The sequence below is a fragment of the Meles meles genome, chromosome 2, assembly GCF_922984935.1.
Source record: "Meles meles chromosome 2, mMelMel3.1 paternal haplotype, whole genome shotgun sequence".
Taxonomy (NCBI): domain Eukaryota; kingdom Metazoa; phylum Chordata; class Mammalia; order Carnivora; family Mustelidae; genus Meles; species Meles meles.
Window position 1 is genome coordinate 186,907,500 of NC_060067.1, and position 15,495 is coordinate 186,922,994.

Consider the following 15,495-nt stretch of genomic DNA (forward strand, 5'->3'; position numbering starts at 1 on the left):
CCTTTACAGCACTGGACAAAAGTTATCTTTTCCGGAAAACTTTCATAATAATGTTTTTATTTCCTCTCGGCATTGTATATTTATGTGCCCATAGTCACAACTATAGGTATATTCCTCTGTTTTTAAGATGTCTGCAAAAATACTGATTGTGATCTAATGATAATTATAAAGATAGAGAAAATTATATCTTTGCATTGGTTTTTGTCACACAGTATTTCACAGAATATAAGATGTGACTGATTGCAGGACACACAATTATTTCATGAGCTACTAAAAAAGTAAAAATGCTCCCAATTAAAAGAAAAAAAACCCACAATACTTTCTCATCACTTAGAATTTTTATTTTAACATTAGTGAGTATTATACAATTCATATTTTTACAGCCTATGGAAGTAAAAGCACTATGTAAAATGTTAATATATAGCTATAAAAGAGTAGGAGTTGTCTTAGTAAAATGATGCCTACCAAGTACCAACATGAGTAAAACAAGATCTGCTGCAGTGCTGGTTTAATTATTATAAGACATTTAAACAATCACTTCTGTAAAGCAAAACTGGTGTTACATTAAATCACATGAAACTTCCTGAAAAACTTTCCAGCACAACTAAAATTCTATAATATATGAATTCCTATTTTACAGTTTGAGAAGCTTGTGGCTCTGTAGTTTATTTACATTTATTCAAATACCGATGAGATTAATCTCACTGGCATGTATTGCTATACCAGAGGGTCTAAGATCAAAGGTTTGGTTAACAACAAAAATTTTCAACGTTCAGAGGTGACATTTTTCAGAAAGACATCAATCCACAGATATACATAAAAACTAAGTACTAAGTTGCTCTATTCAAGGGCAGGTATAGTAATTTTAAGATAATTTAAGAATGTACAACAGGTTGCTTTACAATCATACTTTATAATAAGAACAATAAACAAGTTAAATGAATTTCTTAATATGAAATGATTCTGAGAAATAGCATAAACCTTTTAACATGTAGATTTTCTGTAGAGAGTATGATACTAAAATTTATGTCTAGCTTCACTTTTCCACAGAATAATTTATAGAAGGAAAGACTGAGAATCACAGCATACATATATTTAGTCTGTTAATATTTTCAAAGCATTAAAATTTTTTTAATCGATGTAAACAACAATTCAGTAAGAGATTTTTATCTCCCATTTTATAGATGATAAAGTTCAACAGTGATAATACAGAGGGAATCACTGTAATTTACTACTTTCTCATTTTATCAGAATATTTTATTTATTCCCATTTTAATATTATGCTGCAGCCTTATAGAGAAATACTCATCTACAATGAAAAGCATATGTGGTATGCCTTGGGAGAGTGACAGAATTATAAGGAATTTTAATGAGCTAGTTCATTTTTAAATCTCTATTTATAGAACTGTTCTCAATAGCAATTTCTCCATGTAGGCAAGATAATATAACTTAAAGATAAAAGTAAATTGCATTTTTTTCAGTTATGCTGGATAGCAAATAATTAATATTGAGAACATCCAGGTAAAACAGACCTTGGGGCATGTTAAAATGAGTGGGTTGGCACTTTCATTTAGTCAATCAATTGAATCAACCTTCAAAGCATGTCAAATTAAATTATTATATGATATGGAATCTTAAAATCTATGAATCATATATGTCTATAGCAATGTAATAAATAATACCAGATAAAGAATGTAAAAAGTTTAACAAATACATAGTCAACGTTAATAACATTTTCTTGGAAATAACATTACTTTTTATAAATGGGTGGATGCAGAACTATCAATTTCACATTAATAACTTACACAAAGTATTTCCTATTTTCATAGGCAAAAGCAAGGTAATAGTTGGAGTGTGTACAATTTACATTAAATACATCTTAGAAAAGAAGATAAATGAACTTATCTTCCACATATAATATAAATATATTAACTTAAATTCATTCTTTTATTTTTGTACAGTATTCTTTTATAAACTACACTTTTTAAAGTGAACAGACTTCCATTAAGTACCATCAAATTATTTTCTCCATGTGAAAGTCTAATTTTGTTTCTTACTAGAAAGCTTTTCTTTTCTCTTTAAGTCATATTGTTTTGAAATAATGACTTACACTTAAATTATTCTTTACTACTGGCTGTCTGGCATCACTTCTGCATGTGGTCCTTTCACAAAAACAAAATATTAACTTCTACCAAATATATACATCACTCTTCTACACCATTTTATATTTGTGTTTTATAGTACTCACTATAGGGCTAACACTATGCAGTAAGTCACAAAGCCGCAGGAGACTATTCTGACTAGTGTTATGACAGTCTGCCATCTGCGGTCAGGAGCAGCAGTGTGTTCAAGACCATAACGGCAACGACAGGCACGGCTGCCACAAATGCTACTGTTTCCACGCGAGATGTGACTTTTTGGAGGGAAAAAAAAGTCTACATTTTAAATTTCCTTACTATATACAAGAATACCAGACATTCTGATGACTTTGGTAGATGAACAAAAATTTTCAAAAACTTTTTATGATTCACGTATTATATGTTAAGTACTTTTAAACATTAAAAGTACAATGTAAACCATCACAGTATATTATATAGTAGCTTAATTTCTATTTGTTTTTCAAAATTACTTTAATGTAATTAAAAACTTGGTAATAATGGGAATTTATCAACAATTCTAAAGGCCCTAAAATAAATCTCAGGGAATATTCATTTTCTGAAAATAAGTTCACAGTCCAAAACCAAAGAAAATATGTTGTTGCTGTTAATTTTTAAGGGATCTAGATTCCAGGAGTCATACATTATTTTGAAATGAGGCAATGTCTAATAAATTAAAAAAATATTTAAAATACATTCTAACATAGTCATTGGAAGTATCTACATACTTCTGAAGGGAATGAAAAAGTACACAGAGTTCAGTAAATCAAGGCAGAAGCTCAACTTGGTAACACATAACAGGTATAGTTAGTGAGAAGATGTATTTTATGTGTCTTATGTTCAAGAATTCAGTCAAGACAAATTGTAATCAACATTTCATCTTTTCCTTCATTTCTACGTGTTCTGATCTTAGACCTGCTTCCACTCACTAAAATTTGTGCTGCTGGCATCGTGGTGTAGATAATAATCTTTAAAACTTTGTCTTGGAAGTACCTAATTAAAAAAAACATATATATTATATCATATATGATAATATTAATATATAATATCATAACAATAGTTGATTAATGCCATCACCTCTTGGTTTCATCCTAAATAAATATCGGGGTGTGTGTGTGTGTGTGTGTGTATCACAAAACCCCAATATTTATTTAGGATGAAACCAAGAGGTGACGGCATTAATCAACTATTATTATGATATTAGTGTGAAACAGTAAGGCACATCGTAAAAAAACTCAATGAAAAATATAAGATTCAAAGACTTAATGTAAAATATTTCCTTTAACTTAAAAGTTGAGTATTTTGTTTAGTAACTTGTTTTACCTTTGGTATTATAAAGGTCTAAAAGAAATGTTGTTTTTCTCTAATGGTCTATGTACTATTACATGCTTGGGAACGCTACCTAAATGAACAAATGATAGGGTCCTACTTTGTTTTAATGTTAGCTTAAGTTTTTATAGGGAATATAAAGCTCCTTCAAACAGAGACGAAGACCTGACTTCTTTGTTCGCTCAGCAGTTACCACCTTAGACAGATAAATAAGCCTACTTGCCTCTAAACATTTTAGACCCAAATGAGTTCCATAAAACATTAGATCTGAAAGCTTTGCAAAATAGTGGATACTTGCTTTTCTCTTACAGAGACAAATAAATAGTGGCATATTAAGATCTGATAAGTTGTAAGGGGGAAGAAACCTACTGAACCATGCTTATTATGGTATTTCTCAAACTTACTTGACTAAGCAGCTTTTTTGTTTTTTAGAATAATACACATTGATATCCTATGGACCCACTTTGGGAAATACTGCTATAGACAAATCCAAACGTTTCAAGCTAAAAAGAAATAGCACGAAATATACATTTTTGCAGGCATATATAAAAGGACAAAACCTTCACTGTCCAGACCTAACTAATCAGTACCCACAATCAACCAAAATTTTATAGCTACAATAGACTTTTACAAGAGAAAAGGAAAAGCGAAGTTCTCCTTCTGGAGATTAGCAGCAAATATAAGTTATTTCTTCGGGTTGACACAAACTGAATGACTCTCCTGCATCTTCCTCAATTACTGCATTGTACGGCTATAGTTCAGCAACTAATAAATAAGATTGCCTTGCCATCAGACAGAATGAGGCTCAAATCCTGGTGGGCCACTGACTAGCAAGTTATCTTGGGTAAATTACTCACTACGTCTTTATCTTCCCTGCTGTAAAATGGGTCATCTATCTGTGACACTACATGAGGAACACCTCGTACAGGGCCAGGCACCTCAAATAACTAAAAAGTTACCTGCTATTATTGCAGCCAATGCTGGGACATGATCCTATAGAATAGTAACTGATATTCCTTAGATGCTAATGGTTGTAGATGATAAAAATCCTACGTGGATTCATTCTACTGTATCTTCTCAGATACAAAACTGTAGGCTGAATAGAAAACTTTTCTTTCAAGACACTACAAGAGAATTCCAGTCAGAGGAGTATTTATTCTAGTTCATTTCTGGATCACAGCTTACTAGCAGCAAACCCAATGCTTTGTTGTAATGACTAATTCTTAAATATTAGTCTAAAATCATTAGGAGAAACTATGGAAAGAACCTAGATGTTCATCAACAGATGAGTGGATAAAGAAGATGTGGTATATATACACAATGGAATACTATGCAGCCATCAAAAGAAATGAAATCTTGCCATTTGCGACGACGTGGATGGAACCAGAGGGTATCATGCTTAGTGAAATAAGTCAGTTGGAGAGAGACAACTATCATATGATCTCCCTGATATGAGGAAGTAGAGATGCAATATGGGGGCTTGGGTAGGAAAAGAATAAATGAAACAGGATGGGATCGGGAGGGAGACAAACCATAAGTGACTCTTAATCTCACAAAACAAACTGAGGGTTGCTGGCGGGAGGGGGGTCAGGAGAGTGGGGTGGGGTTATGGACACTGGGGAGGGTATGTGCTATGGTGAGTGCTGTGAAGTGTGTAAACCTGGCGATTCACAGACCTGTACCCCTGGGGATAAAAATACATTATATGTTTATTAAAAAAATAAAATCATTAGAAGAGTAATTTTATTAAAAAAATAAAATCATTAGAAGAGCCTAAAAATAAAAAAATAAGTTGTAAGTTTCTTTCAGCGATTTCCTAAATGTCATCATAGAAAAATAGATTATTATCTTTCCTTTGTTACTGAACAAATATAGACAGAGACACTAACATACTTATCTGCTATGAAGTTCCTTCTTTAGACAGGACTTGAAAGTGGGATACTTCTGCACTGTTTTATAACCCTATAGAACAGAGGATTAAAAAGTATGCAAACGTAAATAGAATATTACTGGCTACAGGTATACAATAAATACATAAAGCAAAAATAAAAACACACAACATTTGAGAGAGAAATATAGTGTCAGAGGCTTATAGGATAATTTATATTTTAATTCGATCTTGCTACTCTAAAATTTTTAGGAAAAATACCTTTTCAGGTATTTGCACCATCAGTCACCCATGTCAACAAATGACCACTAGGTGGCAGTTAAGTACACAGTATCTGTACCAACAGTTTGGATTAAAAAAAAAAAATCATTAAAAAATCTTTAAAAACATGGTTTGAGATGAATCTTGATTTTTTTTGTTATATATAACTTTTTATCTTTTTAGATGTATAACACTTAGGGGTATTCTTACCAAATAGAGAAGACTGAACATTCTAGCTATTAATAGAAAAATTTTTCTTTTTCCATTTGTGGCACATCCACAAATATGTTAAATGTGTAAACATTTGTTGACTTATGCTATATTTCATTATTTAAAACATATTTCTGAGAAAAAAGTCATTAGTAATTTTCAGTAGAAGGTGTTAACAGGAAAAAAAACCCCAGTTCAGCAGGCAAAACAAAGTTGTTTTTTTTTTTACCTTGTTTTCCATTTAAAGAACTACTGAAGACGTAGTGACTTAAGAGCTTTGAATTGCTAAGTGGAAATGCCCATCATGTAAAAGGAGAATCATGCTATTTCTTTGCAGAGTACCAAGTCTGAACTGCCTGTGTGCTGAATGAATCAATTAAAAAATATCTGGCAACATTTCTCCCCACAAACTGAGATGGAGACATTAAATTAATTGAATATGAAAATAAGTTACTAAAATTCAAACTGACTTATATTTTTAAAAAGCATTACCTTTTATCACCTCAAAGTGTTTTTGGAAAATAAATATGACCTTATGTTTTTTGTTTTTAATGTAACATTTCATGTTTATATCCTTAAAAATTTATATAAATTGTTTTTGAAACTTAGATGGAGTTTTTTCCTTCTTAAATTTTTAAAAAGGATATCAACAGGTTTCAAATTTATTGGTTTACCCGGAATCCTCGATGGAGTCTGTCTTTCATAATTCCAATAAATTCTTTATAACTTAATTGATCATCTTTGTCAACATCAAAAATCTTGAAGACTGTGTTCACTAAATGTGGTGAAAGTTTGAGGCCAGTAGCTACATAAACAGCACGCTTAAATTCATCTAGATAAATGTCACAGAAAAGAAGTAAATAGTTAACATTATTTTTATAATGTGTTAATTGCTAGAAAGTTTATAAAAGAAGTTTTTCTAAACATGGGTCATGACCTTAGGTAGCACATGAATCTTCATTAATCATGCTATCTTTCAGGAACAGAAAATTTTTGTGGTCTAAATTAAAAGGACCAAAAAGTAGCTGTATCTTAGGTTAATAAATGTATTCATAGTCAGTGGATGTTTATAATGAGCACCTACTATCAGTGACAGACACTTTAGAAATTAAGAGAATAAGTTATCAAGAAACTGAGAGTTCAGGTGGGCGATGAGACACCTGCCCAAATAACCACAACACAAGACCACACAAGTATTAACAAAGTATATGAGAATTTGGACCTGAGTGATCACTTCTGTCTGTGGTGTGGAGTCGTAGGGAAGGAGAGAGAAAAGCGGTGATTAGGAGAGGCTGTGATTTGTATGGGAGCTGAGCAATGAGGGATGGATGGGGTCAGCTTGTGGAACTGAAGAGTTTCCATAGCAGGCATGTCACAGGAGAGGTCTACGTCTTAGAAAGATTATTCTATGAGTTGTCTAGGAAACATTAGAGAGGAAAATGGATAGTGGCAGGAATACCACAGAGGTGGCTAATGTAATAGTCCTTTTGAGAAGTTAAAATCTGAATGAAAGTGCTGGTAGTCACAACAGCAAAGAAAGATATATCTATTCCTACACCTGCAAGAGCACACATTTGATTTCCTTCATTCCCAGTAACGTAAAGTAAAAGAGTGACTCTCCATTCTGAACCAGGTAAGCAGATACTGACTTGTCTTGTGTGTTTTTTTTTAAAGACTTTATTTATTTATTTGAGAGACAGAAATCACAAGTAGGCAGAGAGGCAGGCAGAGAGAGAGGAGGAAGCAGGCTCCCTGCTGAGCAGAGAGCCCGATTCAGGGCTCGATCCTAGGACCCTGAGATCATGAACTGAGCTGAAGGCAGAGGCTTTAATCCACTGAGCCACCCAGGTGCCCCCTGTCTTGTTTTTCTTCTCAAGATTGACTACTGGGTTTATCATGGTAGTAAATGCTGGTCTGTGAAGGCAGGGCTCCCAAAGTTTTGGGTTGAAAACACTAAAGTAGGTTGAGTTGAGAGGATGCCTTATTTGAACATCTGTACTAGACAAAGGGTGGAATAGGAATAATTTTCAGATTTCCCTAACTCATTCATTCATGAATGAAGCTAAGTGAGGGATTCAATATCTATGTTTTGGGGACAGAGATAATTTATTAGCACTTAGGGGCTATAGTTTGGCTTCACCCCAGCACTTGGGAATAACAAGACTGTCCTCTGAGATTTAAACTTGGGAATTAGCACTTACTAGATTATAGCAGACACAGGTAAAATTACCTCAAAGACATATAAATAGAAAGTCCTCATGTAGCAAGAATATTAAAAAAGGACATGGTCCATGAAGGAAGGGAAAGTGGTCACAGCCATAGAGTCCCAGAAAAAGGACTGGACTTGTTAGTCTGTCTGTAGGGCAAGAATGAGCTGGCTGTGAGGACGACAGCATTCTGAATTCCATGACAGCTGTATTTCTTTGTAAATTAAGCAAAATCAACATTCAATATTATATATTATTCATAAAACTTGATTAATGTATGTCCATAGCAGAGGGAACTCTGGAGGCAACATTCAGGTTTCTGAGTCAGCAGAGATTGGGGGTAAAATCCGAAATATAAATTTATCATCCTGTGATGATGTTTGGGCATGGCCCAGTGGCTCTTTTGTAAGTAGACACATATCCCTCAATGTTACCAGTGGCCATGAGGTTTCTTCCCCTTTGGATATTTATAAGCATCATTAGCTCTTCCCCATAATAGGAAATGAAGGCCAGTAATAAGGTTAACGGAAAAATTTAGCAAATTTCGCTAAACTCTGCATAGGGAAAACAGATTTCCCATCGAAATATATACCACACTTTCAGGCAACTTGATGGCTAATATGAAATGTCTCATTAATTTGTTGTCAAAGTCCCTAGAAACAACATGGGATTATTTTTTGCTTTTAAGTTTTGAAAGATGATTACATACCTTGCCCTATAGAACGACTTGCAAAATTATACATATTCAAGGCTATTGCAAAGTCTTCCAAGTTGTTCAAAAACTGGAAAAACGACCTGAATTCGTCAAATGTGATGCCCTATATTGAGAGAATATACGTAAATATACTTAGTTTTGCCAAAATTATTACAGTAAATATCCATACTTACTAGAAATAAATAGATTAAGAACTACAATGTATCTTGTAAGTAAACATTTCCAGGGCACATTCTGATGAAGCCTCCTTTCTCCAAATAAAATTAAAATTTACTGAGATTTATTTCCACTGCATAGGGATGCTGCCATTAGCAATGATAGCTGAAAATATTTTTAAAACACTGTCATAGCAGCACAAAGTTCCAAAAAATGATATAACAAAGAAGCATTAAAAAGTTTCAATTGTGATAACTCTATTTTAGGCCTAAATTTTTTAAAACCTGAAAGTAACTATGATTAAGAAAAAACAAAGAGTAAAAGGAAGACAACCCTTAAAACACCAGTTTCTCCTGTTTATGTACTCCTTAAGTATAACTTAGCATTAGGAAGGTCATCAACATCTATAATAATGACAGTGCAAAAATCAGCATGATGAATAAGCCAAAAGGAGTGTACTTTTACTTATTTCTGCCATAACACTGCCAGGATGGCAGGAGAAGTACAATGAGAGTACACTTAGAGTTGTGGGCCCAACACACAGGGCTTGGTGAGGGACCATGGAAAGGCTTCTAGAATGTCATTTACATTACTGCTACTCGTTCAATTAAACAGGAATGTTATTTAAAATAAGCACAATGTATCTTAGCTAATACAAATTTGGACATGAAGAGCTACATTTAATTATTGTATTCTCAGCAAAATTGACATAATTGAGAAAGTAAACAGAAAAAGAGCAAACGGCTAAGAGCTGGGGCTTAACAATTTCGCACTTTAATAAAGAAGTAAAAGGAAAGGGAAACTAACAAGACAGTATTGGAAAACCAGGGAAAGAACCAGAAGAGTCTACTTTAATATAAGCCAACAACTGATTAAGTGATTATCAAAATAATATTCATTACCAATCTATTATCAAAATAAAAATACTGATTGTTGGTATACATCATTTCTACCTCGCTTGCAACCTCTTTTTACTTATAAGGAGAATTCTCACTGTCTTTTCTCTTCACAATTTTCTTTCTCTTTCCTTATAGTCATTTACGGACACTCCAACCCTGGATTCTGCTTTGTGACCCGATCCCACCTGCCGTGTTTTCCAGGGAGGGCTGTCTGAATCAACTCGGGGGACAGAGCCAGAAGGGGTTTGTCTTGATGTGGAGAGCTTGTTGCTAGGGAAACTGGTCACTGTTCTGGTTCTGTATCAGTTTATGTTGTGACCAGCTGCCAGAGCAATTTTTAAGCAAAAGTATAAACAAAAATGTCAATACTTTAAGGGAACGTAAGATTAAAAAGCAAATCAAGGAATGACAGAATAGACTGTTCACCATCTGAATCTTTAGATTTTTCAAAATAGTGTCCTCATATATGGGAAAGACAAGTCAAATACAAAACCATACAGTAATTCTTCTGTGTAGATTAAACTCTTTGTGTTTGGAAATACAGAACTGTAAACTGAAAAACAGGCATTCATCTTGATGGAGATAACTTAAAGCAATCCGTTCTTTACAGCAGTGCAGGAAAGACAGTCAAAGAGAGGGAGGATGGACATTTCTTCCTCCTTTCTATCCTAACCACAAGAATCACTTTTGTAATTAATCATTTGGATTTGAATGGAATGAGTCCTAATTCTTAGAAGGGGAGTGAAAATAAGTAACTTATATTTTAACGAAACCAAAATGATGATAACTGAAAAATTTAAAGCATCAGAGAGACATGAAACCGAGAGTTCAGAAATAAACCCAAATACCTATGATAGACTGATTTTCAAGGCTACTTACTGGACAAAGAATATCTTTAACATCTCTTTAAAAAAAGGTGTTGGACAACTGTCTATCTACATGTAAATGAAAGGTGTTGAAATTTTATTTCATTCCATATACAAAAATTAACTCAAAATGGATCAAGGACCTAAAGTTAATAGCTAAAATTGTCAAAACAAACAACCCCCCCCCCAAACAACCTTACAAAAACCAGAAATGAAAACTTCATGACCTTGGAATTGGACAATGGTTTCTCCCTCTTTTTTTTTAACATTTGTGTTTTTAACATTGTTTATTTTCAAAGTGGAAGGGATGTTGTATCTCTTACTTGGTAATGGTTTCTTAAATATGACACCCAAAGTATGAGCAACAAAACTAAAAATAGATAAATGAGACTTTGTCAAAAGTAAACATTTTGGGGTATTAAAGGATACTATCAAGAAAAGTAAAAACACAACCCACAGAATGGGAGAAAATATTTGCAAACCATATATCTGATAAGATTCTAGTATCCAGAACATAAAAGAAATGTTAAAAATCAACATGAAGAAAACATGGGCAAAAGACTTGAATAGACATTACTCCAAAGAAAATATACAAATGGCCACCAAGCCCAGGAACAGATGTTCAACATCATTATTCATTGGGGAAATGCAGACTGAAATCACAATGATCCCACTTCACATCCACTAGGATGACAAAAAATAAAAAGGCAGGCAATAACAAGCTTTATTATAGAGAAAAGTTAGAGAAATCAGAAACTTCATACATTATTAATGGGTTAATGTAGCTACTTTGAAAAGTAGCTTGGAAGTTCTTTAAAATGTTAAAAATTAAGGATGTTTTGTGACCCAGCTATTTACTCTGGTATATATCTCATTCTCTGACAAGTCAAAATGTATGTCAACATGAAAAAATGCAGACAAATGTTCACAACAGCAGTATTTGAATAGTCAAACTGCAAACAACTCAAAAACAACTCACCATCTGACAAACAGAAGACGTGTGGTATATCTATATAATAAAGTATCATCTGGCAATAAAAAGGAAAGAAGCGCCAATATTTGCTAAAATATTGATGAACTTTGAAAAAGTTATGCTCAGTTAAAGAAGCCAAACACAAAGGATCACTAATTGCATGACTCCACTTACATGAAATACTGATTATAGACAAATCCACAGAAACAGGAAGTGGATTAGTGATTGCCATGAGCTGAGGGGAGGTAGAATGGGAAGTACCTGTTTAATGGGTTATAGGATTTCTGTTTAAGATGATGCAAAAGTTCTGGAACTAGTACTAGTGACAGTTGTATAACATTGTGAACATTATTAATACCACCAAATTTTACTCTTTAAAAAAAATGGTTAAAATGGTAAATTTTATGTTATATATATTTTACAATTAAAAACTTACATCTACTACTGAAATATGTCATTCAAGATAGGAACAAGTGAATATAAGTGCACTCGGATTGAACTGTGGCAAGGCATAAGTGAACAAAACTGCGATAGATAAGACATAATTCAGTAAAAAGACAAACTAGAAAATGCTGTGGTATCAAATTGCTACCATAATTACACTGGTTGTACTGGCTGCTAACATGCCCCACGCACAGCCACGGGATGCTCCCAGTGTGTGCGCTTGTTTGTCTTTGGTGGAGGTGCAGAGGCCTAAAATATTAAGAGACTAGGAAGAGACTGGGGAAGCCATGCCATGGAAAACGGCAGGACAAGGCCTAAAGAGTCATCTCTCTACTGAAACAACCGTTAGCTGGGAAAGACTGACAGAATCAACTTTTTTTGAAACTCTGGAATCTAACCCAAAGTTTAGAGCAAGGAGGGGACTGATTAATAAAGAGAAGGGTTGCTGAAATTCAGTGTGAGAGCTTTGTGGTGTTTCTGTCCACTGAACTACCATTTTTATCTTTCAGTGCTGTGGCAGCAGCTTTGGGGTAGAGGCTGATGTGCCTGGTATGGCTTCCTGGTGCCAGGGAGCGAATACGGGCCTTGTTATCAAAATATTGTGGTATGCGATTTGACTTGTCGGGTAGTTCCTAGAGGGAGTAGCACAGAGACTGACTTTTTATTTGCTCCCTCTGTCTTGGACTGGTTTGGCCTTCCTAGCGGTAGATACTATCAAAATGTATAAGGACATGCACACTCTGTGCCTGTTTGAGGCAAGGGATGACAGATGGGACAAGCGGCAGACAGAATCCAAAAACCTGGCAAAGAGAAGCCTGAGGAGAATGGTTATTGGAATAGGGACTCAGAGGGCCATTGTAAACACCTAGGAAATTAAACAGGCCCGGGAACTGAAACCATTTTGGAATAAGCAGAAAATTCAAACTTGGAAATTTACTGGGTGAAGTCCCTTAACTCTTTCTGAGTAACAGTTTCTTCAAAGCTTAATAATAAATTTTACTACTTTCTTGTGCATTACATAGTTATTATGAAAAGCTCTCTTCCCTTCTGTGGTCTCTACCTACATTCTCTCCTAGGTAAGTTCAGCTGGTCCCATGGCATTTACAGTTTTTAAAAATTATTTTATATGGCACTATATTCATCTGTTCTAAATTCAAAAGGGACAAAAGTGTGTACAGTGCAAAATCTCCCTCCCTCCTACCCACCCTTGTTCCTTGGTCATGCAGTTCCTGTCCCTGGAGAAACCACTGTTTTTAGTTATGTGGGTCCTTCCAGAATTAGCATAGGCTATCTTTTTAAACAATGGTAGTATACTATACACATTGTTTGAAACTGTGCTCTTTTTCACTTGTTGTGTCTTAGAGATCATTCTCTAGTAGTGTACAAAGAATCTTCATCTTTTTTCAGGAATACCTTTTCCATTCTATAGATACATCATAGTTTATTTAACTACTGATTTACTGAAAGACATTTAGATAGCTTCCAATCTTGCTTTTACAAATAACACTCTAATAAAGAACATTGTATATCTGCCATTTCATATGAGTGAATACATCTGCAGGTAAAATTCACAAAAACAGAAGAAAAGCTTTAAGTTCTACTTCTTTAAATACTATCAGTTGGTTCAATAGGGGTTCTAGGTACTGGGATATTTGAGTGAATAAAAAAGATAAAATATCAGTATTACATTCTGGTTGGGGAGACAGACAAATAATTAAATTTAATAATCATTTATCCAGATTAATAATGAAAAATAAAGACACGAACTCAACCTATATTATAGTATACTATATAATATAGTATAATATAGTATACTATAATACAGTATATTAGAAGAGGATAATGCTATGGAATAAAACGAATAAGGGAAGAGGAATAGGAATAGGAATGCCAAGGGAGAGGGTTCTAATTTATATAATAGATTATTACTTATGTAATAGGCTATATATTATTTATATAATAGGTGATTAATTACACATTAGACTGGAAGGGTGGGCCTCATTGAGAAATAACACAGTAAGCCACGTGGGTATCTGAGAGAAGAGCATTCTGGGCAGAGACAAGAACATGTACAAAAGCCCTGAGGCAGAAGATTGCCTGGTGTTGAGAAGCAGTAAAGCTGTCAGTGTGACCGGAGCAAAGGGAGCAAGGTGGGGAATGGGAGGAAATGAGGGGACAGCTGTGTGGGCCTCGTAGGCCACTGTAAGGATTTAAGCTCTTTCTTTGGGTAAAACGGGGAGCTAATAAGATCTGAATCATGGGATAAGTCATTTCCTTAATTGCCAAATGGAGAAGAAACTGTAGGGGAGCACAGATGGAAGCAGAGAGGTGATTTAGGAGGCAACTGCAATAATTCAGACAAGAGAGATGGTGACGAGGGTAGTGGCAGCAGAGGTGGCAAGTGTGGTCAAATTCTGACGAGGCAGTGTCACGAGGAGCTGCTGAGGGGTCGTATGCGGAATGTGAACGGGAGGAGTCCCAAAGTTTGGCTAGAACAACTAGGGAAAACAGAGTTTCCATTAACTTAAACCGGCAAGATGGTATAGGGAAATTTGGGGGATGATTAGGAGTTTTCATCTTGCAACTATTAAGCCCGAGGGGTCTACTGGATGGATACCCAAGTGGAGATGCTGAGTAGGTGGTACAATGTAAAAGTCTGAAATTCAGGGGAGATGTTTAAGCTGAAGACATAATTTGGAAGTCTATACACTAATGATTACCCAAAGTAGTCCTGACGGCACCCCTAAATTCCAGAGGCACATATCCAACTGCCTGCCTAATTTCTTCATTTATATACCTCACAGGAATCTCAAACTTAAGCTGTCCGAAATGAAACTGTCAATTCTTTCCTGACCCCAAACTTGCAGTCTTGCTTAGCTCAGTGAATGGCACCACTGTTTCAGTGTGGTTCAGGCCCAAACCCTAGGAATTCTTGATTCCTCTTTTCCCTTCACACTGAAAACTAATCCAGAAGCCAGTTCGACCAACTCTACTCTTTATTTAAATGATCCAGTATCTGACCACCTTTCCCTGTGTTCACCCTGGTGCAAGCCATGCTCGTCTCTTCCCTGCACTCCTGTGACAACATCCTGACTTGTCTCTTCTTCAAAGGTGGGCCAGCTAAAGTCTATTCTCAACAGACCAGCCATGATGCTCTTTGAAACATGAATCAGATCATGTCTGGCACATGGGTCAGATCATATTTGGGTGTCACAGTGGACAGTTAATACTTGCTGCAAAAATACTTGCTGGATGAATGTACATTTACTGTGTTCTACAGCAAGGTTAGCACACTTTATAAAAGGTCTGGGGCTAAATATTTGGGGCTAAAGATGGTCTGTGTTGTACCCGTTCTACTAAGGCATAATAACATTCACAGACTGTACATTCA

General features: G+C 34.8%; 1 protein-coding gene across 3 annotated transcripts in view; it reads right to left on the reverse strand.

Moving 5' to 3' along the window:
* Window positions 1–319: 319 nt before the first annotated feature.
* Window positions 320–15,495, reverse strand: part of MICU3 (mitochondrial calcium uptake family member 3) — a 100,775-nt gene continuing 85,599 nt past the window's right edge. For 2 of the 3 annotated variants that reach the window (XM_045997345.1, XM_045997348.1), the window contains 4 exons: window positions 8,761–8,869; window positions 6,519–6,676; window positions 5,379–5,447; window positions 320–3,149 (listed from right to left, as the gene is read on the reverse strand). In XM_045997345.1, the coding sequence (XP_045853301.1) occupies window positions 5,379–5,447; window positions 6,519–6,676; window positions 8,761–8,869 (336 nt within the window). In that variant the 3' untranslated portion in view covers window positions 320–3,149. Of the gene's footprint in view, window positions 3,150–5,374; window positions 5,448–6,518; window positions 6,677–8,760; window positions 8,870–15,495 lie in introns of all 3 variants that reach the window. The other variant, XM_045997346.1, reaches the window with a different exon arrangement.